This window comes from Carlito syrichta, unplaced genomic scaffold (assembly GCF_000164805.1).
Source record: "Carlito syrichta isolate Samal-C Ts95f unplaced genomic scaffold, Tarsius_syrichta-2.0.1 Scaffold301551, whole genome shotgun sequence".
Classification (NCBI taxonomy): domain Eukaryota; kingdom Metazoa; phylum Chordata; class Mammalia; order Primates; family Tarsiidae; genus Carlito; species Carlito syrichta.
Genome location: NW_007245647.1, coordinates 90,588 through 115,257, shown reverse-complemented (window position 1 = coordinate 115,257; position 24,670 = coordinate 90,588). Strand labels below are relative to the sequence as shown.

Here is a 24,670-nt window from a genome sequence, read left to right as displayed (position 1 = left end):
GGAGTGATATAGACTTGACAAATGCATACCTCATTAAGTTTCTTTGTCTGACATGGATTCAGATACTCATATCGTAATCAGGAAGCCCTCCTCATAGTAGGAAAAAAATCAACCAAATGATATTGGCAACACATACAGACTCTTACTAATTACTGGATTGTTAAGTCACTCCTAGTAATTTTTTCTGCATTCCCTATGAGACTCTTTGGCAGGAATCTTTTGCTCTGGAGCTTAAGAAAGGATTGAAGGAAGGGAGTTCATAGAACAACATGGGAAGAAATTTGTTTCTTTTTACAGATTGTCCTGTATCTCCTTAGTAAGCTAGAGAGAACGTTTTTCCAGTTCAATCACAGAGAAGAAAAATATCCATTGACTTGTCTCATAAAAATGGGTCGCTGATATTGAATCTGACCTCAACCCAGTTTCCCTAGAGCTTAATCTTACCTGCATCTGTAGAACATTTCCATAAAAAGTCAAGTATTTTGCTAAATTTAGAAAAGTTTCTTTTTCCCTATACTTTTCCTACTGCATCTTTAAAAATAAAATGAAATAAATTGTAGCTAGAGGAAACAATTTTCAAAGCTGTTTTTATACAGTAGGCTTAATATTTTTGCTAGTGACTAAATTACATCCCTATTCGATTGACTGTGTACCTCCCTATTTACGGTCATTATCTGCAGGTTTTGAAAGTCATAATGAACCATGCTAAGCTACATTTTTCCGTTCACTGGTTCAGTCATCTGGAAGAGCCAAAACATTCAAAATCTGATTGCATTGCTCTTCATTATTTCCTATTCTCTCTCCTCCGCAAACTCCATTAACTCAAATCGGAAACACTTGCAGGTAATGCCTGAGCTTTTGTGTAAAATTGTAACCAGTGGTTCTTCAAGGACAGAGTCTCTTGTAATGTTTCCATCTAGTTAATTCTAGGGACTTTTCAAGCAAGTGTGATTCTTTGATCCAAAGAAACACTGACCTTGCGTCTCCTAGATTGCAGTTTTCTCATGGACAAATGTTGAATCTGTTTTCCAGCCATTAGGGGATATAATTTAGAGCTATTTAAACATATTTATGGGTCACTGTAGACATCATTATAGGGTTTTTCTTTGTTGTGTGTGTGTGTGCATGGACAATTACTCACATGTCCAGTGTCTGAGAATAGCAATCCTTCCGTGTACTCATAAGTACTTACCCAAAAACCAGAACACCACAGCAGAATCCTTTTATCTCTGTGCCATGCTCACAAGTCAAAGGACAGGTGTGGTCACTTCCAAGTGAGACAACATCTGGGGGTCAGTTGCTTGATCAACATCCACCTAACTTTCTGACTAGTGTCTTAGTGTCTAGGATACACCTGCCAAATGAAATCCACTGCAGGTTTACAGATTCTGACATGTGAATAGGATAATTCATAAAGATGTCCTCTAATTTTATTTATTTATTTTTATTTTTTATTTTATTTTATTTTATTTTGAGTTGGAGTCTCACTCCCTTGCCCAGACTGGAGTGCCGTGGCTGCTCCCGGCCACCGCAGCCTCGCCTGCTGGGCTCTGGCAATCCTTCCGCCTCAGCCTTCCAAGTAGCCGGAATTACAGGCATGGGCTACCACGCCTGGCTGATTTTTTGATTTATTGTAGTGATGAAGTCTCACTGCCCAGGCGGGTCTCGAACCCACGGGTTCAGGCAATCCACTCACCTCAGCCTCCCAAAGGCGCGGGATTACAGGCTGAGCCACCGAGTCCAGCTATGGGCCCTAATTTTAAAAAATAATGTTATCACAGCATGTAAAGAAATGGAAGTTATCAGAGTAAACAGTGTACTTTTAAAAACTCGGGTGCCCTTTTCAGTACTACGGACAACACAAAATTCCTCTCATTGCTGGCTTTAATCTGGAATGAAACAGCAATTCCAGTTGATATATTGAGTGTCTATAGTGTGTGAGGCACACTGACAAGTGCTTTTCGTGTCCATGCTCATTTACTCATCATGATGAGTTTCCTGTGTTAACACACACCATGGAATCCATGTTACTTGACTTGGAGAATTTCTTTATCTCTATTCTTGAATTTAAGTAATTTTTCATCTCTTAATTATTTATTTATTTTTTCGCCAGTTTGGATACATCACATTGTCAAGTTACTATGATTTCAGGGCCACGATATTGGTTATTACTCAAGCTAAATTTAACTCAGATAAATTTTAATTACAGTCTCATTGATTTCTTGGAGCTGATCTTGTGTTATTTAAATTGAGCAAGTCGTTTTGTTACCTGCTGCTTTTTAACATATGTGCGCTATCGTATTGCATTGCAAAGCATTTCTTTCGGTTTTTGAACCATCCAATATAGTTAAGGTTAAGTTCAGACATATTAGTTCCTTGCTATACATTAAACTCATTACATTGGAATTTGTTATTAACTCTAGCTATGTTATGCAGTCACAGGCTCTAATAAATAGCCAGTCTGCTATCGGCCTAATTCTTTATTATTATCAGCTTCACTAGATAAACAATTTAAAAATAATATGTTTACTATTCAAGAGCTATTATTGGACTGATTTTACCCTCAGAAAATGTTTGCTTTTGAGGTAAAGGACTTTACATTTACTGGTGTCCATGGGCAGTTTCTTCACAATGATGCATATAGGTGGAGATGTATTCATTTTTAAAGCTTATTCTCTGTAGATTTTCTAGTGAGTCTGTATAATAAATGATAAAATGGCTTCAATGAACTAATTTTCATACCCTCCATCAATGTGAATAGAAAAGATCATTTATTTTACATAATATCTCTTTCCCTTCTAGAGTGTTTTAAGGTTTGGAACATTGTGACTTGACTTGCCTTCTGAGACATCTCTCTACTGTCTAAGTTACATGTAAATGAACTGATGAAAACTACTTTTAGAGGAAATAACCATCCATCCATCCACTACTCTCTTGCCTCTGCTCTTTAAGTGATGATTTTCTTATTGAGTTATCATATGAGTGTAATATCCTCAATTGACTTTCAATTGCATTTAAGTCCATTACCAACATCAACAAGATTAATAAAACTGTAGAGATCTCATTTGTCTGAAGCAGAAGGTAAAATAGAGAGTATGGTAGTGATGGTGGCAGATTACGACCTTCCAATATTTCTGTCAGCTCCACAATTCTATCATCCTTTTCCAACAGGTTATAATTCTCCCTTTCCTTCTGGAATTCCCTGCACACCACCCATCCCTCCATATGTCAAAATAAAAATGAAAATACAGGCAACCCCTCAGGTCCCCTTCCACCCTGGGAGCTTTTCTGTTCTCTCAATAAATCCTGCTTTAAAAAAAATAAGAATGCAAATAGGAACCATATTTATTTGCAGGAGTATATAGTTAACTGTTTGAGTCTGGTCTTTTTTCTCCATAGCTTTAGTTCCCTGGATTGTTCTATAATTATATAGGACCTTTTGGCGTGTTTGTCTACATTCTAACTTTCTCCCTTGGTCTCAACATTCTTTTTGTTTTTATTATCCGTGACCTAATTTATGCATGTTCTTCTTTATTTTTATTGTCTTATATGCAACCCTATAAAATACCTCAAAGATTTTATAGACTAAAGAATAGTTTAAATGTACGGAGAAAAATGACTCATTTCTTTTGAACGATCGGATTCATATTATATACAGTTTTGGGGGAGCCTACAGCCAGATTCTGGGCTTCCTGCTGGAAGTGAGAAAGAGGTAACTGACCAAGTTTCCACTCCTCCGGTCTATTTGCAGAACCATTCAGCGCCTCCGTCTGGGTGATGATGTTTGTGATGCTGCTCATTGTTTCTGCCATTGCTGTTTTTGTCTTTGAATACTTCAGCCCTGTTGGATACAACAGAAACCTAGCCAAAGGGAAAGGTAAGAATGTCTCTGTGAGAACGATTCAAAATGAGTGCTATTTCATTTACCGCCAACGAAGTTTTCAGTTTTAGAACACATCACCCTTTTTTGCCTTTATATACCAGCATGCAAATGTATCGGGTCATTGGTATTACTTGTACTGCCAGACATGTATTGACTATTCACTTCAGTGGGAAGAAAAGGGTAAAACAAAATGAAACATTTTAATCTTGTTATCATGTGAAGTAATACTTGTTAGGTAAAAACCACTGATATTGAACTTTTAAAGAAAGATTTGAAGAAGGCTTTTTTGGGGGCAATTAATTTTAAAAATGTGTGTCAAAAGAAATACTAAAATTGTAGTAAGTCTCAACCAGTCTATGCAAAGAAAACAGCTTTATAGAGTCCAGTTTCAGAACATTTTTCAAGCTACTGAATCAATTTGCATTAAACAATAAATATAACTATAAAAATGTTATCTTTCCCCAAAGAGTTACATTTTTTTCTTGACAGTACCTGATCTTGGTGTGTTGTACTTGATAAAGGGACCATCAGTAGATAGAAAACTGAATTGGGAGGCACTGGCTATAATTCCTGCTTAGTTTCTGAGCTCCAGGGCAGATCTTGTGCCTTGGGGCTTTTGTGGACCTGGATGGCTATAACTTCTTAAGAGGCTCCCAGTCTAGCCTCATGTACACAAACACATTGTATCATTTCAAGTGGGTTTCTCTCAGTGCACAACTCCTTCTAAGTGGATGTTGTCAGAAAGGTGCCAGGACCGAGTGTCTTTCCCAAGAAACAACTTGATATGGTGGAGAATAGGGAACCTTGAGGTCTCAAATGCCTTCTAAAACAGGGCACTTTAATTTCATATATCTTATTTTCACATGACTGTCTTAATATTGGAAACAGTTAACAGGTCTTGGGGCTCTATGAGAAACTTAGTTTTGTTGAAATCCTCCAACTCTTAATCACTAAAGTGTGGTGATTACTACATAAACCTTCTCCAATCAACCAAATGGTAAAAATGGCATAAATACCATGTAGTGTTTAATGGGAAATTGCAAGCCTTCACTAAAAGGGTCATTTAACCATTAAAGAGCTTTCCAACAGAGCAGAGCCTGAGACCATTTTTGTGAGTTATCTCACTGTGGTAGAGGACATCTTTACCTTTGCCTAATCAGAGCTTGTGCTGCTGTGAATGTTACACATTTATTTGATAAATGTTTAGACTGAGTGTGTATTATGTGCCAGGCACTATACTGGTGCCAGAGATAATGTGGTATATCAGATAGAGGCTTCTTTACTCTCAAGGAGGCTAGACTTTACCTGTGGATATAATGTCAACACACAAATTAATCACCACAGATTGTCATAAATATCCAGAAGAAGAAAAAAAACAGTGAATGATGGCGATGGGCCAGGGGCACTACTTTAGACAGGATGGTCCAATAGGAAAGGAAGTTTATTGTACCAAGACCTGAGGGATAAGGATTCAGCCCCGTGAAAAAACAGACCCAGTCACGCTCTGTAGGAGGAACAGCACATACAAAGGCCTTGAGGTGAAATTAATCTTGCTTTGTTCAAGAAACAGAAAAAAATGTGAGTGCAGTAGACAGTAGTGTAAGATGGAAGCTGAGACAGGCAGTTGGCCACGGTAAGCACTTCAGATTTTCTTCAGGGGAAAAGGAATGACACACATGTACAATGTGAAAATACTACTGAGGCTACTCTCAGGGCAAAGGGAGGAGACAGCAGCAGTGGAAGGACTATTAAGAAGATGTCAGTTTTCCAAGGGAAAGGATGACAGTGGTTTGGAATTAGACATGAGCGATGAAGATACAGATATATCTCAGAGGACAAAAGTGACCCAAAGGCCATCATGTGCAGCGATGTCTCCCTTGACTGAAGCGTGCACTAGAACTGTTGTAAAGAAAAGCATCAAGCACGCCAACTCCACAGACCTTCCATTTTATCTTGGTTCCCTGTTTCCTGCCCACCTGTATGTGGCAACTTTCAGGAAATGATAATTACTTGTTTCTTTGTGCAAAATGGTTTTCTGTTACATTTCACTGCGCATTATGGAGAAAGTTATACAGCCCGGTAATAGTATTCATGAATCAAGGATTCCCAAAAGTCTTGGACAGATCCTTTGCAATGGCCTATTTCTGATTCCCAAATAGCTGTCACTTCTGATCAACATGCATCTCTAATAAAATTAAGTAGTTCATAAAGTTAACTCTAATTGTTCTTTTCCCCTAAGAGTTCCCAGCTTCTTGGGAATAAGCCCAGAAGATCATAAAACTAGGCAAAGAGAAACAGGAAAGACTTAGAATAATAGAATGAAGGGCCTCCTCTCTGATGTGTTGTATTATGAATATTACAAGTATTGCTGCAGCCTGAGTCTGGCCTCCAGTGTGCGGGAAGCTTGCTTTTCCTAGGCTGCCTGCCCAGAACGTCATCGCTTCCATTAATTTGAATTCACTTCTGCCATTTTATTTATTGCCCACTCTGCCTGCTTTGCCAGCTGACGTCTGAGTAGATCATTCTTTTCATATCTTCATTTGCTTAAATGACATAAAAATTAACTTCCTGTTAAAGGAAGATCCTTTTCCGTATGAAATGAGGGTATAAATTGGTTTTATCCCCTGTACAAAACAAAGATTTGAAAACTCTAACATGTGTGTTTTACAGCTTGCATATGCCCCGTCCCGATAAATGTTAGCATATTGTTCTGCCTCTTTAGTTAAGTCTGTTGCAAGGAATATTTAAGAATCTCAAAAGGAGCACATAGAAGTTGCAACGATACACTGAGGGAGAAAAGGGGCTGTGATATGATGTCAGTGTTCATTTTCCATGACCCTGCAATGAAATGTCTTCCATCTGTGAAGTGTTGGAAGAATTAAACTCATTGTTTCATTTCTTAATGTCTCCATTTGGAGAGGGTTTCAGTTTGGTTTAATTCCTACATTGTACACACTTTGCATCTGAGTTTGAACAGGAGCAATTGCTAGGGAAAATCGGATTAGAATAGCAAACATCCGTCCCACTGAGTTGCATGGTTCTTATACGATGGCACATCCGATGAATTCTGAAACAGCCCCCGTGCACGCATTTTTGTTTGGCTCCCTTTATGTTTATTAAGAAGATTGGTTCCCCCAAATGGGAATCAAATCCAAATTTAAAATGAGTCATGACACTACTTCTTATTCAAACCCCCATTTTGTATAACCATTTTCTTTCTCTCTTTTTAAAGAAATGTGGTAAAAATTCACTTAGAAATGTAGGAAGAACGCTAATTTTTAAAGAAAAAAGAAGTTATTGTGGCTGTGGTTCTGGGCCAAAGACAGGACACAATTATGTTATAATTCCATCTTCTAACAACCTTCAATGTTGCTGGTGGCCACCGCATAGTTGCCACACGTGCATGAGTATGCATTTTGAGAAAATGCTGAGACTGTCCCTTCTGTCACTTCCAGCACCCCATGGGCCTTCTTTTACCATCGGAAAAGCTATATGGCTCCTTTGGGGCCTGGTGTTCAACAACTCTGTGCCTGTCCAGAATCCTAAAGGAACCACCAGCAAGATCATGGTGTCCGTATGGGCCTTCTTTGCCGTCATATTTCTGGCCAGCTACACAGCCAATCTGGCTGCTTTCATGATCCAGGAGGAATTTGTGGACCAAGTGACTGGCCTCAGTGACAAAAAGGTAAGGTTGCCTTCATTTCTATATGAGAGTTGCTCTCGACCGCTCTTCCTTCAGAGTCGAGTGATTCAGGCACCTCTCATTCAGACTCATAACTCCAAAGTACAAAGCCAGAAGATATTCTTTTCTTAGCTCAAATTGGCATATCTCTAACAATTTTAGGAACAGAACCTTAAGCTTAGCTCTCCGATGTCTAAAAGACGTTGGATCTCATTTTTGAAAGGACAGTTTCTCCAAATGGCCATTTCTCCTACTTATATGATCATGTTGATGCTGCTGGCTGAGGGTCTGTGACTCAAGGGCACACTATAGCTTGGGTTGAAATCCATCCTTTCAAGGAGGATGTAATGTTGGGGAAGGTCTGGACGAAGAGAAACCTGTACGAAGGAATGCTGTCGGCTGTGGGTACCTCCTGCTCTGTGACCTTGAATGAGTCTCTTAGACACTTTGTGCCTTGGATTCTCCATCTGTGGCATGAAAAAAGTCATCTCCAAACCCTACCCGGAGACAAAATTGACTGATGATTCCTCTTTACTGTATAGTCAAATCAGCCTCATCATCAGCACTTCTGACTCACCTGGAAGTTTTTCAAGGCACATACACACAAGGCAGAGAGTTTTTCTTTTTTAATTTTCCACTGGTTCCTTCTACTTAGAAACATCTCCGATCTTCCCTCATGAGGCTGTGCTTCCCACATCAGGAAGACGGAGGCAATAACACCTGCTTTTTCCATTCTCCACCAAAATGTAGCAAGGGTTGTGGGCTTTGAGTGTCTATTCAGAAATGCAAATCGAGGAAGAAAAGAGGTAAACTGGGTGCCTCCTCCTGTTGAAATTTTGGCACAGGAAACCAATCCTGACATGCTAAGCTCAGCAGTGTTGAGATTGCAGCACTGAAGAGAATTTCTGTTTTGTGTGTGGGTTGATAATTTGTCTCTCTTTATAAAAAACCTCACTATCGTATCTTGTTGACATAAGTCTACATATATCTTTTTGGCATTCATCAACAAACTGCTGAATAGAGAATCAGCCCACAAAAAGCCTTTTCAGCTTATCCATGACATGCACAGTGGTTGAAAGAGTCTTGTCAAGAGAGATGAAGAGTTGGGGCTGAAGACGGAATCACTTCCACAAAGGTGCCATGTGAACGGTTGGCCTCTCTGATGGCTTCTCACTGAAGCTTGAGTTAGGGTCACTCAACCTACCACAGGGCACAGAGCTCTGTATCATCGAACCTACTCCCATATGATTCCTTCTTCATCCTCCGTGAGGTCCCTTCCCTGTTTTTTAAACATTTAAGTTTATTTCCACCCCAGTGTCCTTGTGCTTCCTTTGTCCTCTGCCTTGAATGTTCTTCGCCCAATCTTTTCATGGCTGGCACCTCCTTGAATTTCAGATCTTAGGGAAAACACCACCTCCTCAGAGAAGTCTTTTCTGGCTACTGTGGTAAATTTGGCAGAATGAGTTCAGGTTCCCAGGAAACTTAAATTCTCGTAGAAAGAAATAAACAATACACAAGTAAACATTAAGGAAAAAGCAAATTTTGATCAGGAATGAGTATTATAAAGGAGTTAAGACTGATGAGTCTAAGACTTGTTTGGGGGAGAGGACCCGAGGGATGTGTTTTTGATAGAGTTATCCTGCGCTTAGAATGTGCCCAGTATCTGCTTGCTGGTTGACTGAATACATGCATGGTAGGTTGAACACTGTAGACACGCCACCTGGTTCTCCCTGGACCCCCTTTTCCAGCAAAATTCTTGGAGTAAATAAGCTATGTGCCCCGTCCCACTTTTGGATGCTTTGCTGACAAAGGCGCAAACCAGGACTCTTCAGAGGATGTTTGCCTTTGGACACTAGAATGGTAAATGCCTGGGAATTTATTTATTTATTTGTTTTATTTTTATTTTATTTTTTGAGTTGAAGTCTCACTCTGTCACCCAGACTGGAGTGCAGTGGTCACTCCCAGCTACCACAGCCTCGACCTGCTGGGCTCCGGCGATTCTTCCCCCTCAGCCTTCCAAGTAGCTGGAACTACAGGTGTGCGCTACCACGCCCAGCTAATTTTTTAATTTATTGTAGAGATGAGGTCTCGCCAAGTTGCCCAGGCGGGTCTCGAACCCGCGGGCTCAGGCAATCCACTCACCTCAGCCTCCCAAGGCGCAGGATTACAGGCTGAGCCACCGAGCTGGCTTGCCTGGGAATTTAAATCCCCCAGTTCTTGTGGTCACTTGTAACCAATGACTAACTAGAGTAAGATACAAAAGCTCAGCTGCTCCCTTGCTTATAAGCAGGACAAACTGGGGTTACTGTCAACCCTCTGGATCTCCCCCACAAGACCAGGCCGAGATAAAGAATTGGCCTGAAATCAGACTCTTGGTTGGTTTCTTTCCCTTCTCTAATCTTTCCTCACCTTTCCCAACCCCCTCACTGATTTCTCTTGAAACCCTTCACTAATAAATCATGTTCCTTCAAATCCTTGACTCGAGGTTGGGCTTCTGGCAGGCTCCCACCTAAAGCACAGAGCGTCAGACAGGCAACAGAGAAAGCCCTGCATTTAGAGTCAAAAGAGTTGTGTCCTGTTTCCTCACTGCCACTTCCTAGCTGTGTGATGTTTTTCAAGTCGTGTAACCTTCCTGAACTGGCTTGTTCTTCTCTGTAAATTTAGGAATCTAAATTGTAGTGAGGATGAAAGGAAACTGCATATGTAAATGTGCCTGGTAGACTGTAAATCCCTCTGCAGACATGAAAAGCGAAAAACACCATTAGGTGACTCCATTGCGGCATTATGGGATCAAAGTGCAATTTCCTAGAAGTGATTGGAAGTATGTTGGAAGCCGTGGGGAGCCATGTCCTGCATGAGAGGATTTTTCAAGAAAGTAGTTGGCAGGTTTTGGGGGTTTTTTAAATTTTTTGATGCTATTTTCAAAGACGAGGGGAGAAGATTTTTTTCTACATAGTTTTGGGTCTAAATAACATGACCACTTGTGGGAAAACTAATTTAAAAAGCTAATAATATGGCTGACCTTCGCTGACTTGGAAACACCCAGTAACAGATACCAAATCTCGTGAGACACAGCTCAGTTTCTATGCTTAGAGCATTAGAGGCAAGCTGATAGCTCTTTTAATTGAATGTGTGATACAGTGAGATAAACAGCAAAATTCTTGGAGTAAATAGGCTAAATGTTCCCAGAAGATTAATAGCAGATACACCATGAAAGTCTGCAAAATAAACAAAACTATATTGAGTCAATTTATTTTAATACTGTACACAGGTTGTTTTTGTTTTTGTTTCTTGTTTTAAATCATGAAAACCTGTGTAGCAATTCAGGTTGACGATACTTTTAATCCACTAGTGCTTACTGAGGAAGAAGCATATTTGGAACCTATGGTGTGCTGAGCTGAGCTGGGGCTTAAGTTCTAAATAGGTGAATTCATGGGTAGATACTTCCCATGAAATGAGAAACCAACCAAGGGTCTGATTTCACAGGTAGATACTTCCTTAATAATTCCTTAAGAATTATTAAGGGAAAAATGGAATGTTGATGGGGAAGTTTTCCAGAATGGTGGGAATCACTGTGTTAGAGGAAATCCGTCACCGGGTGGCAGATTTATGAAGGGAAAAGAGTAATACTGTGCTTGGGGTCAAATGGACCTGGGTTCAAATCCTGACCTCGCCATGTAATGATTGTGTGGTTTTTCAAATGTCAGTATCCCCAAGGCTTAATTTCCTATTAGGGGGAAAGCATTTTCTTTCTGATAAGGTTGATTTGAGGATTAGAAGTAACACTCACACCATGCCTGGCACACAGAAGATGATCCTGTGATGTGTTACTATTTCCTTCTCCCACCTTCCTCTTTTCCATCTCCCTCTCTTTCTCTTCATCTCCCTCCTTGTCCTCCTCCTCCTCATCACCACCACCTGATTCAGACTATTCTTTGCTCTGCGGCCTGAAATGGTATTGCACTGAGTGGTAAACCAATGGGGCAGGGCAGGGGGTTAGGAATTCAGGGAACTTCCCTCTGCGGATGAGCCCACAGAATGTGTTCTCAAGGGGTCTGTACTGTCTCTGGGCACTGGGATTACACTGCTGGTCCCAGTCCAGGCAGGCAGGCCTGAGCTGATCCTCCCTCAGCTCAAGGGCACACCTGCGTGATGCTCATATTAAGAAGCACGTGGGGTTTCACCAACAGAAGACTGTACTAGAAATAGGGGCTCTAGTTGCCAGATGTCCCTTATTTACAGACACAGATGACAGATATTTTTAATAAGTGCGTAGTTTGGGGTTCATAAGAAAAATGAAGAAAATGTCTTGGTGTGTTGCAGCATTTTTTTTTCCCCTTAAATGTTTATTTCCAAATGCTGCCTCTTTTCCTTCTCCATCATAAAATGCTTGGATGCTAGTCACTTGGATAACCTTCATTCAGGCATTCAGACATTTCTCCATATTGAATGGGGACAAAACAGAAAATAATCTTCTGTTCTTTAAACTGTAGAGAGACCGACACCATCATATGACTGAAGTGACTATGGGTAACAACAGGTGATACAGACCAAGCATTAGAAGTTGCCAGGTGTCCTTTCACGCACTTCAAGACTAGCTGCAAAAGAAATCCCAAATTTACAGTTAGAGAAACTGAGGCTCAGAGAGATAAGTGGCTGTCCAAATTATGCTGTTTCTATGTGGCAGTGCTGGCCCCTGGTTTTTCTAAGTCCAAAACCAGGTGAAGCTGTTTCACAAACACAGCAAGGGCAGCCTGAGGAGAAGCCAGCGGAGTTCCTCCAGTTCTGGACATTGGGATTACATTTCTCTGTGGACTTGCTGACAATGGGGACCTAAGCACCAATCCTTTCTTTGCTAAAGCCTATATTTATTTCTTTCTGCTTCCACGTGGAACTCTCTGGGAGAAAGTTGCACTGGGAATCATTCCTGTAGGAAACATGGAGTGTGCTCTTGGCGTGGACTCTGGGACTTAAGAGATGAGTCATCCTTGTCCCTTAACTGTTTTTCACACTGTAGGTCATGACTCTTTAGTGAGCCATGATATTAATTTAAGGTTGCAAACATTTTAAAAAAGCAAAATGGTGCAGTGGCTCATGCCTGTTGTAATCCCAGCATTTTGGGCGGCTGAGGCAAGAGGATTGATTGAGGCCAGGAGTTCAAGATCAGCCTGGGCAACATAGTGAGATCCCATCTTTACAAATAATAAAAAAACTAACTAGGCATAGTGGACCCTATGTCCAAAAAGAAAAAAAGAGAGAGAGAGAGAAAACATAATGGATAACACCAGCATATATCACAAGTAGCAAGAATGACTACTGTGAAGTTTCTCGTGTGTGTATTGGGTGGCAATGGAAAATATACTGTGAGCCGTGCCTTGAAAAATGTGACTGTCTTCAGTCTAGAGGGAAAGGTGCCTGAATCTTGGTGTCAGCCTGAATTTTGTGTGGGTGATGGTACTGTCGAGGCCAGAGAAGTGTGGAAATCATCATAGAGTCTGAATATCTATCTCTGTCGCTATGCAAACCAGAGGCAGGAAAGTAAGCAAACCTTTCAAGGGTTGTGCAGCTCTCCTGCAACAGATTGGGAGTGAAGTGGAAGGCATTTAGTCAAATAGGCCATCTCCGTTTGTCTCTGGAGATTGGGAATGGCTGCTACAACAGTCTAGATTTATGAACAGTGCTGTTACCTCTGTCCCCCAGAGCAGGTGGCTGCCGTGCAAATGAGCCGGGGCTTGGTCCTTTTTATGTTTTGGTGATAAGTTAAGGTGCTGCTTGGCAGAGTGACTGCAAAAAGCATTTTGTTGTTCACACACATACGCGTGCACGCACACACACACACACACACACACACACACACACATGCACATGAGCGTGCACGTGCACACACCCACACCCACATACACACACTCACACACTCCCAGGACAAGGTGCGCCCTAGTAGGAGAATCTCATTTGGACAATGGATGGCCTCTTCTCCCAAATCCAGTTATGGCTGTCTATCAAGCAGTGGCATGCCTAATTTAGGGGAAGTAACTTTTAAATAGAAATTTTAATTAATGGTAAATGAATTATGAATCTGGAAAAAAGAATGTTTCTAGGTGATCTGATGCCTGGGTAAATTTGGATACTTTCTGTGACAGTTTTTGGTTCCATGAAGGACACACTGATCTGAAAAGTCAGAAAGACCTCTGGAGTGTAGTCCTGGCTCACAAACATACCTGCTGGGTGTTTTTCCCTTCTTGGGGTCTCCAGGTCCTCATCTCTAAGCAAGGAGGGAGTCGTGGTGATGGTCTCATGAGGAACCACAGAGTTAAGACCTTAGCCTGTGGTCTGGCAGAGTTTGGTTTGAATTCTGGGTCACTACATGCCAGCAGTGTAGCCTTACAAAGGTCATACAACCTCTCTAAGCCTCAGTTTTCTCATCTGTAAGATGGAGCCTCTAAGATTAGCTATGTGACAGGGTTTTGTTAAGATTAAATGATCTCACAGCTGTAAAATTCTTGGCACAGTACTGGCCCAAACTAAGTCTTCAAAAAGTGTTAGTCGTTGTTATCATTACTTTCTCTTTCCACAATTCCATGTTTCTTAGAAAAAAGAGACTCAGTTTACTTTTTTGCTCACAATGATAACAAGAACAAAAAGTAATGACAGCTTTATTTCTGTGTGCTTCCTCTGATCCAGGCACTATTCCAATTACTTGACAAATGGTATATTTTTAGATCTTCATTGTGACCCTACAAGAGAGGTGCTGGTATGATCCCCACTCTGCAGATGGGAAATAAATGGAGGCAGCATGAAGTGAATGACTTGTTTAAGTTCTCACAATCTGTATGTGATAGACCCTGATTTTCCAATCAGCAAGTCAGAGCTCACGCTTGTAACCATTACCGTGCACTGCCCCTAGTGTTTAGCTGCATTTCTGGGGGCTTAGTTTCAGGTCTCTAGATTTCTAATCCAGTTGAGTCACCTGAAACATCAAAGCTGTGGGTTGACAGTGACAGCCAGTCCATCAGGGAAGACTCATGATACATGGACAACATGCCTTTATGGGGGCTCAGGAGCCAGGCAAGACCTGGCCATCCCCAGGAAGCTGATGGTCAGCAGGGACTTCAGCTTAGCAAACATTTGTGGAGCCTGCCACGTGTTGGGCTTTATGCCTAGGTTATGTTAAAAACTCGATAAATATTGCCTGCTTGAATAAATGAATGAATACATGAATGGAGGAATGAATGAAGTGCAACATGTAGTCACTTTCTGGGTGAGGCAAAGATGATTCTAAACGGGGCTCAGAGGAGGGAGTAATTGTTGGCGACCACAGAAAATTTTATCATAAGTTAAATAAACAAACTGAGCTAAGGTAATGCCCTGATTCACCTCAATGAGCAGTTCTGAGTACTGACTGTGTGCCTAGCACCATGCTGTCTCTATAATGGCGCAGAAAAATACAACCCACTAAATATCTTGTGTCCAGCCAGGTTCTGTGCTGGGAACTGAGGAACGGGACAGAGGAGGACAGACAGTGTGTCGGCCCTCCTGGTGCTCACAGACCAAAGGAGGATGAGATTAAGAAGAAAGAGCACAAGAATGAATATCTTGTTACTGTCCTGCCTTAATGCATGCATGTATTTAGCTTCTAATGCCAGGTGAAGCCATCACTCATTTCTTCTTCCTCTTCCTCTTCTTCCTCATCTTCCCCATTTCCCCCCTACGCCTCTACTCCTTCCTCTTTTTCCTTCCCCTCTTTTCTTTCTCTCTCTTCAGTTTCAGAGACCTCATGACTATTCCCCACCTTTTCGATTTGGGACAGTGCCTAACGGAAGTACAGAGAGAAACATTCGGAATAACTACCCCTACATGCATCAGTACATGACTAAATTTAATCAGAAGGGAGTAGAGGACGCCTTGGTCAGCTTGAAGACGGGGTAAGGATGGTGGTTCCTTTTTCTCCACAGGTGTGCCAGCAGATAAACCTTGAGGAAATGCACTCTCACAAGGCCTGCCTTGGTTTTTATCTGCTTCCTTTGCTGTATTTCTGGAGAGCAACCACAGGCCAGAAGGACCCCAGTTGAGGGCTGTTTTTGTTAATCTGATGAGCATCACAGGTTTCCTTCTGAGTTGTGTTGTGAAAAAACAAATTCAGGATGCTTTGAAATGCAGAGAACCGGAGGGGTTTCTTAAACTGATTTTAAAAAGCGTGTCCAACTCCCTGGGATATTTTAACCAAATAGAAAGATCTAAGACTGAGAGTTTAATGTCATGGAAACAAAGATTTTTAAAATTAGATTTTAGGTAGGTAACAGTTTATTTGGGGCAGGGGGAAGGAGGATAGCATACTGATAAAAGCTTTATGTGAAAACTAATTGTATGATATTGATGAAGAGAAAGAAAATATGGAGGAAAAAGCAATAAGAATTCAAATCATTTCTCTGAAGGTACAGCTCGCATCTTTGTCTACTTGTTGTTATCGTGGGGTATAGCACATACTCTGTCCCTGAAGCTGTAAGGAAGGGGCACAGTGGTTAGCAGCTTAGGCTTTGGAGAGAGAGGGCCCGCTACCAAGCCTCCTATCTAAAATGGGAATAAAAGGAGGACCTAACAGGGGAAGCATGATATAAATCATTCTGTAGATTGCCCGGCACATTGACAGCACTTGTTGTAAAGGTTAAATTCGATTCCATGGACTCTTTCAAAAAGTAAAAAGTCACGGATGCATGAAATGTATTTTAGAAAGGAGTCCATTGAAATGACTTTATTTTAAATGAATGAATTGTTTAATGAGGGAAGTTTTGGTTACCCAGAAAATTGACTTATTTGGAACATCTCAGTCGTCAGAGATTCCAGAGACAGAAATGTGACTGTAGGTGCATTTTCTTGGCAGCTTAAGAAATAGCCTCTTCCTCTGTGGCTGTCTGCAGGCCCACTGGAAGGCCTTGCTGCTGGCTTTGCCTCTGTGGGAGAGAGAGGAGAGGGTCCCCTTGAAACCATAAAACCCCAGATCTCTGCATAATCCTCCAGGAGTTTTGGCTGTGAGAATTCCAGGCTTTGCCTTTGGAATCTCTTTGATGTCTTAGCAGGGGCTGGGAGAACATTTGTTTGGAAGTTGAGTCCATGATTTACCCAAAACTCACTTAAACGCTGCTCATTTTGGCTTGGGATGATTTTTAAAAACTTTTCAATAACTACAACAAAAGTGCAGACAATTTACAAATATCAAGGATGCTGCTTTGTGGCTTTGTATAATACAGACAGATCATCCAGGTCATCAATACTTAGAAATTCCCGCTGTCTGAGTAACTTGACTGCTCACCCTTGATACTGTTAAATCAAGGGTCAGGGAACTGGTAGAAAGAAGTTTATCTTTGAGTTTGAATCCAGGGAGCAGAACCAGATTCAAGGTTATTCTAAAATGGTTCTGCTCACCCTCCAGGCTTTTACAGTTCACTTTTATAAGTCCAGAGTTGTTAGTACCTATATATAAGCCACGTGACCTGCAGAGCATTGTTTAGAACTTGACTTTCAGCTGGATTTATTGATGGTGACATTTTGGGGTCCAGACTTCCTGATGCCAAGTATTAGAGATCTCTCATAGCTTTTATCAGTAGTCCCCGGCAGAAGTGTTACTCAAGCTTGACATAGAGTAAAGGGAGTTTATAAGGCCTAAGACATCATGCATTATGCAAAAGTTATACAAGTCACAAAACTTATGATTACATTGATACAAAAGTTGCATAAATTACAAGGCTTACATTTATATTACATTGGTACTATATTATTCAAACTTATGACCACTCAGATAAAAAGGAGTAAATGGGGATTTACATCTTTAACTTGAATGGGTGTAGGCTACAGAGAAGTCAAGGATCCCCTGAAACTACTGGGAGTGTATGGGAGATAAGGAGAAGCACACCTTTTTTTTAATCAATATTTTTTATTATGATATTGTGGGGTACAGTTAAGGGTTAGGTATACAAATATGCTTCGTTCAGGCACCCTTGTTGATAAGAGGTGTCTCCCCATCCCCAGACAGATATTTACTACCGTTAATCCCATCTCCCTCCCCCCCCCATAGTTTCCCACCACTGTCAGTCATTTTCTTATAGTATTACATTGGATATTCCAGGTCCACTATATGAGTGAGAACATGTGATACTCAGATCTTTGTTTCTGTGAGAGGTCACTCAGTATTATAGACTCTAGTTCCATTCAGGCTGCTGCAAAATTCATGATTTTGTTCTTTTTTATGGCTGTGTAGTATTCCATAATGTATATGTACCACATTTTTAAATCCAGTCCTCTTTTGATGGACAGCATGGTTGGAGAAGTACACCTTTTATTAGCTCTCAGGAATATTGTTCAGAAATGTACAGGAGCACTTGAACCCTTCCCCTGCCCTTCTCTAGGAACTGTGGCAATATAGACAGACATTAGTAGGTTTCTGAATCATCTTCCAGTCAATATTTTCCACTAACCTTCCTCACTTCTAAAGCCATAGCTTCCTTTTACCTGTTATTTGAGCATGCAAAGAAAACCATACTGTAAGTTTTCTTTTCTGCTTGTCTTCTTTAGCTCAACATTCTGTTTGTGAGATTGTTGCATATAATTCTAGTTCTGTCACCCTCATTACTGTGTAGAATTTTATTGTTGGAATATACCACAAAAGTATCTCTCTCTCCTGATCTCCATAAACATTTGGGTAATGTCCTAGTTTGGGCTGTTATGACTAAGCTTCTAAGGACATTTGCACACATGTCTTTTGCTGCACAAGGGAGCGCATTTCTCTTGGTATATACTTAAGACTGGAATTGTTGAGTCATAGAAAGTTTGTGTATTTCACTTCCGTAGATTCCAGAAAATACCAATTTTTGATGACTTTTCTGCGTAGCCATGAGTGTGGGTTTTTTTTTTGTCTGTTTCCACTGTAGTCTTTTAATCAATATATGAAGCTTGACAATTAAGTCCGCCATCCTAGGAAAAGTGCTACATGCCTTATTGCTGATTATCACTGCAGTCATCTTCGAAGTACTCCCCTTGGGAAGCTATGAACTGATGCCAGCACCTAGTTTACCTGTCAAAGCAGTTTTGGAACTCTTTTTCTGGAATGACCATCAGAGTTGTTGTCTTATTAACCTTGATGTCATAAAAGTAATCAAATGTCTTCCTTTCAATACTTCCTTTATCTTTGGGTAAAGAAAAAAGATCAGGCTAGTAGGGAAGGTGTTCCCATATAGTTATTTGACAGTGCTGCCAATGCAAGAGCACAGTGGCAAGTTCCTGAGCTTAATTGTCAGACCTCAATAAAAAATGACAACAGCTCTGATGGCCGTTCCAGAAAAAGAGTTCCCAAATTGCTTTGATGGATGGACTAGGCACTGGTATTGGTGCATAGTTTCCCAAGGAAAATACTTCAAAGGTGATCATAGTGATATTCTGCAATGAAGTATGTAGCACTGTCCTAGGATGGTTTGCGAACTTAATTGTCGGACCTCGTCTACTGATGCTGTGGATCTCCTATGAGCATAAATGTGGATGACAACAGTTGGGAACAATGGTGGAAGCCTGACTTGCTCCCTCTTCATTCATTTATTACCCAGAGCACAAAGTGGTTTGTTTTATTTCTTTTTCAATCTTTTTTTAAAAAAATATGACACAAAAGGCTGGGCTCGGTGGCTCAGCCTGTAATCCCAGCACTTTGGGAGGCGGAGGCGAATGGATTGCCTGAGCCCGCGGGTTTGAGACCAGCCCAGGTAACTTGGGGAGACCTCGTCTCTACAATTAAAAAAAAATTAGCCAGGTATGATAGCTCACACCTATAGTTCTGGCTATTTGGAAGGCTGAGGCAGAAGAATCGCTGGAGCCCAGCAGGTTGATGCTGGGGTGGCCGTGAGTGTGCCACTGCACTCCAGCCTGGGTGACAGAGTGAGACTCCAACTCAAAAAAAAAATGATACCAAAAAAAGGAGAGAAGTGGAAACCATCTTGGCCATAAATTGTACACATTGTTTTCTGGAAGCCATCAAATAATGATTACATTCATTGTAGCAAACTTGGACAGATGGTAGGTTCACTCTACACCATGTGAGGGATGCTTTGCACAGTTCCTTTAAACACAGAAACCTAAGCTCCAGGAGTGTGAGTCTTTTTTTTTTTTAAAGAAATAACTCAATATATCCTCAGGGATGAGAACATAGCAGTGCTTGTTCCTGGAGACTATATTTTAGTGAGGTTAATGTTGAGGGAAACCACAAGCATGTATTAGAGACTCCTTGGTTAATTGTTTAAATAAATTAAATTTTGGATAAACAATACCTTTTATAATTCAAAATCAAAAATATAGAAAAAGAAACAGTAAAGAGCCTTCCCACCATACTCTTCCTCACTGGTTCTGTACTGCCCCCCCCATAGTGACCCCATTTATTTTGTGTGTGCCTCTGGTGTGCCGTTCCAGATGTTTCACTATCAATGTATAAAGAGCTCTAAAGTTACTTTTTATAGATTCATAGTCTTTCATTATGTAAATGTACCATAACATATTTGGTCAGTTCCCTATTTTTTTTCAAGTCCTTTACCCATCTCTTAATTGTGTTGTTTGTTTTTCTTCCTTTTTCTTTTTTTTATACATATTTTTATTTTAAAATTGTGGGGCAGAGTTAAGGGTTAGGTATACAAATATGCATTGTGCAGGTACCCTTGTTGATGAGGTGTGTCCCCCACATCCTCAGACAGATATTGACTACCGTTAATTCCACGTCCCTTCCCCTCCCTGTCCCCCCATAGATCCCGCCACTGTCAATCCTTTTCTTAGTAGTATTATGATAGTTGTTCAAGGTCCACTTATGAGTGAGAACATGCGATACTCAGATTTTTGTTTCTGTTTGAGACCATTCAGTATCATAAACTCTAATTCCATCCAGGTTGCGGCGAAGTTCATGATTTTGTTCTTTTTTATGGCTGCATAATATTTCATTGTGTATATGTACCACATTTTTAAAATCCAGTCCTCTTTTGATGGATAACATAGTTGGTTCCATGATCTTGCTATTGTGAACAATGCTGCAATAAACATACGTGTGCAGGTATCTTTTTTTTTTTTGGAGTGATTTGAGTTCTTCCGAGTATATTCCCAGTAGGGGAATTGAAGGGTCATATGGAAGGTCGATTTTTAGACCTTTTAGGAATTGCCACATTGATTTCCACAGAGGCTACACTAGTTTACACTTCCACCAGCATGTTCCCTTTTCACCACATCCTCTCTAGCATCTGTCTTTTTTTGAGTTATTGATAATGGCCATTCTGACTAGAGTTAGGTGGTATCTCAGTGTAGTTTTAATTTGCATCTCTTTGATGACTAGTGAGGTTCAACACTTCTTCATGTATTTGTTGGCTGCTTGTATGTCTTCTTTTGAGAAGTGTCTGCTCATATCTTTTGCCCACTTTGTAATGGGGTTGTTTGTTTTTTTCTTTTCAGCACGTTTGAGTTCCTTGTAGATCTAAGATGTTAGGCCTTTGTCAGACATTGAGTTGGCAAATACTTTTTCCCAGTGGGCTGTCTTCCTGCTCTCTTGATAGTTTCTTTGACTTTGCAGGAGCTTGTCAGCTTAATGAGGTCCCACTTGTCTATCTTATCTCTTATGGCCAGAGCATTTCGGATTTTACTCAGGAATTGGATGCCAGTTCCAACTTCCTTAAGGGTGTGTCCTACATTTTCTATAGTTCTTGTGGTTTGAGGTTTTACATTTAGGTCTCTGATCCATTTAGAGTTGATTTTTGTGTGGGGGGAAAGGTAGGGGTCCTGTTTCAATCTTCTGCATGTGGTCAGCCAGTTTTCCTAGCACCATTTACTGAATAGGTTCTCCTCTCCCCAGTGGTGGGTGGTGGAGGCTTTGTCGAAGGTGAGTTGGTTGAGAAATTGAGGTTTTGCTTCTGGAATCTCAGTTCTATTCCATTCGTCTATATGCCTGTTCGTGTACCAATACCAAGCTGTTTTGGTTATTGCAGCTTTATAGTAAAGTTTAAAGTCTGGTAGTGTGATACCTCCTGGTTTTTTCTTTTTTTTTTCTTTTTTGCTGAGGATTGTTCTGGCTATTCTCAGTTGTTTGTGTTTCCATATGAATTCCTGTATTGTTTTTTCTAGATCTGGGAAGAATGTTGCTGGTAATTTGATGGGTATTGCATTAAATCTGTAGATTACCTTAGGTAAGATGGACATCTTCACAATGTTGATTCTTCCAACCCATGAGCATGGTATATTTTTCCACTTGTTTGTGTCATCTTTGATTTCTTTGAGCAGTGTTTTGTAGTTTTCATTGTAAGGGTCTTTCACGTCTCTGATTAGAAAGATGCCAAGGTATTTCATTTTTTTTGGTGGCTATTGTGAATGGGATTGTGCTTTTTATTTGGGTTTCTTTTTGTTTATTATTTGTGTAAAGAAATGTGGTTGTTTTTTGCACATTTATTTTATACCCTGAGACTTTGCCAAAGTCCTTTATCAGTGCAAGGAGGTTTTGACAGATTCTCTTGGGTTTTCAAGGTACACAATCATGTCGTCTGCAAAAAGAGATAACTTGACTTCCTCTTTTCCTATTTGGATACCCCTAATCACCTTCTCTTTTCTGATTGCTCTAGTCAGAACTTCCAATACTATATTGAACAGGAGGGGTGAGAACGGGCATCCTTGTCTTGTTACAGTTTTCAGGGGAAATGGTTCCAAATTTTGTCTGTTTAGGAGTATGCTGGCTGTGCGTTTCTCATAGATGGCCTTTACTATTTTGAGGTATGTTCCATGTATACCTAGGTGTTTGAGAATTTTTACCAAGAAGGGGTGCTGGATTTTATCAAAAGCTTTTTCTGCATCTAATGATATAATCATTTGGTTTTTGTTTTGATGTCTGTTGATGTATTTAATTATATTTATGGTCTTACGAATGTGGAACCAACCTTGCGTCCCAGGGATGAAACCTACTTGGTCATGATGGATGATTTTTGAGATGTGTTGTTGAATTCAGTTTGCTAGGATCTTGTTGAGAATTTTAGTATCTATGTTCATCAACAATATTGGCCTGTAGTTCTCTTTCTTTGTTGGGTCTTTACCTGACTTCGGTATCACTGTGATGTTAGCTTCATAAAATGATTTTGGGAGAGTTCCATCTTTCTCAATTGCCTGGAATACTTTCAGTAGGATTGGTATCAGCTCCTCCTTAAATGTCTTATAGAATTCTCCTGGAAAGCCATCTGGTCCAGGACTTTTTTTTTGTAGGTAGTTTTCTTATTAAATAATCAATTTCCTTGATTGTTATTGGTCTAATTTAGGGTCTCGATTTCTTCTTGTTTCAACCTAGGCAGGTTGTGTGATGTCAGAAAGTCCTCCATTTCCTTAAGGTTTCCAAACAAGTGTACATAGTAGTCTCTAATGCTCTTTTGTATTTCTTCAGGGTCAGATGTGACTTCATCTTTTGTGTTTTTGATTGTGTTTATTTGGGATTTTATTTTATTTCTCTCTTTTTCTTGGTCAATCTAGCTAGGGGACCATCAATCTTGTTTGTCCTCTCAAAGAACCAGATATTTGTTTCATTGATTTTTTTTGTATTATCTTTTTGTCTTCTATGTCCCGGATTTGGGCTTTTATTTTGGTGATCTGTATTCTTCTACTGAAGTTAGGGTTTTGGTGGTCTTGCTTTTCCAGCCTCCTGAGGTGACTTGTTAGCCTGTTAACGTGATCCTTCCATTTTCTTCATGTGTATTTGTAGAGACATGAATTCCCCTCTTACTACAGCTTTCATGGTATCTCAGAGATTTTGGTAAGATGTATCATTTTGATTTGTTCCAGGTATCTTTTAATCTCTGTTTTGATTTCATCATTGACCCAGGAGTTGTTTAGCATCATGCTGTTTAGTGTCCATGTCCTTGTGGGTTTTGGGGGAAGCTTGTTGGTGTTGTTTATTTTTATTCCACTGTGGTCTGAGAAGGTGCATGGCAAAATTTCGATCTTTTGAAATTTGTTTATGCTTGATTTATGGCCAAGTATGTGGTCGATCTTAGAGTACATTCCATCTGGTGATGAGTAGAATGTGTATTCTGTGGTTGTGAGGTGGAATGCTCTGTAGGTATCAATTAAGTCCATTTGGTCAAGAGTCATGTTGAGATTATGGATCTCATTGCTGATTTTTGGTCCTGATGATCTGTCTAGGGTTGTTAGTTAGGTATAAAGTCCCCAGCTATGATAGTGTTAGAGTCAATATCTTTTCTGAGTTTACCTAGAAGCTGCTTTATGAAAGTTGGCGCTCCTATATTGGGTGCACATATGTTTAGTATGGATATTTCTTGTTGATGGATTGAACCTTTTATCATTATATGTGGCCTTCTGTATCTTTTTTAATCTTTGATAGCTTAAAGGATATTTTGTCTGAGATTAAGATTGTGACTACTCCTTTCTTTTGTGCTCCATTCGCCTGAAAATGTGTTTCCCATCCTCTTACTTTGAGTCTGTGAGTGTTCTTTCTAGTGAGATGAGTCTCTTGAAGGCAATATATTGTTGCCTGGTGATATTTTGCCATTCTATGTCTTTTCAGTGGTGCATTTAGTCAATTCACATTCAGGTTAATTATTGAAATATGAGAGTTGATCCTTATCATAAAGTTCTTGGAGAGCTGTTGTTGTTCTATTTGTTTGTTGGTTTTGGGATTGGTTCATGTGTGTTTTGAATCTTTTTCCTGATCTCTTGTGAAGAACGTTGTTCTTTTTTCCTTTTCTTATGTGTTTAATACTTTCTTAAGTGTTTCTTGTAGAGGTGGTCTAGTGGCAGTGTAAGTTCTTAGGGATTGGATATCTGAGGAAGATTTTAATTCTCCCTCACTGATGAAGCTTAGCTTGGCTGGGTAGGTTATTCTTGGTTGAAATTGTTTATCTTTTAGAACTTTGAAGAGAGGGCTCCAAGCTCTCCTAGCCTGAAGGGTTTCTGTAGATAAGTCTGCTGCTCTTCTAATTGGTCTTTCCTGGTAGCTAGTCTGACCTTTTTACCTTGCTGCCTTTAGGATGTTTTCTTTTTCAGTTGGAGTCTCACTCTGTCACCCAGACTGGAGTGCAGTGGCTGCTCCCGGCCACCACAGTCTC

General features: G+C 40.3%; 1 protein-coding gene across 1 annotated transcript in view; it reads left to right on the top strand.

The window, feature by feature from the left end:
* GRIN2A (glutamate ionotropic receptor NMDA type subunit 2A) overlaps window positions 1-24,670 on the top strand; it is a 174,812-nt gene that overhangs the window by 91,733 nt on the left and 58,409 nt on the right. The window contains exons 6-8 of the mRNA XM_008054853.2: window positions 3,752-3,877; window positions 7,339-7,568; window positions 15,327-15,487. Of these exons, the coding sequence (XP_008053044.1) occupies window positions 3,752-3,877; window positions 7,339-7,568; window positions 15,327-15,487 (517 nt within the window). The remainder of the gene's footprint in view (window positions 1-3,751; window positions 3,878-7,338; window positions 7,569-15,326; window positions 15,488-24,670) is intronic.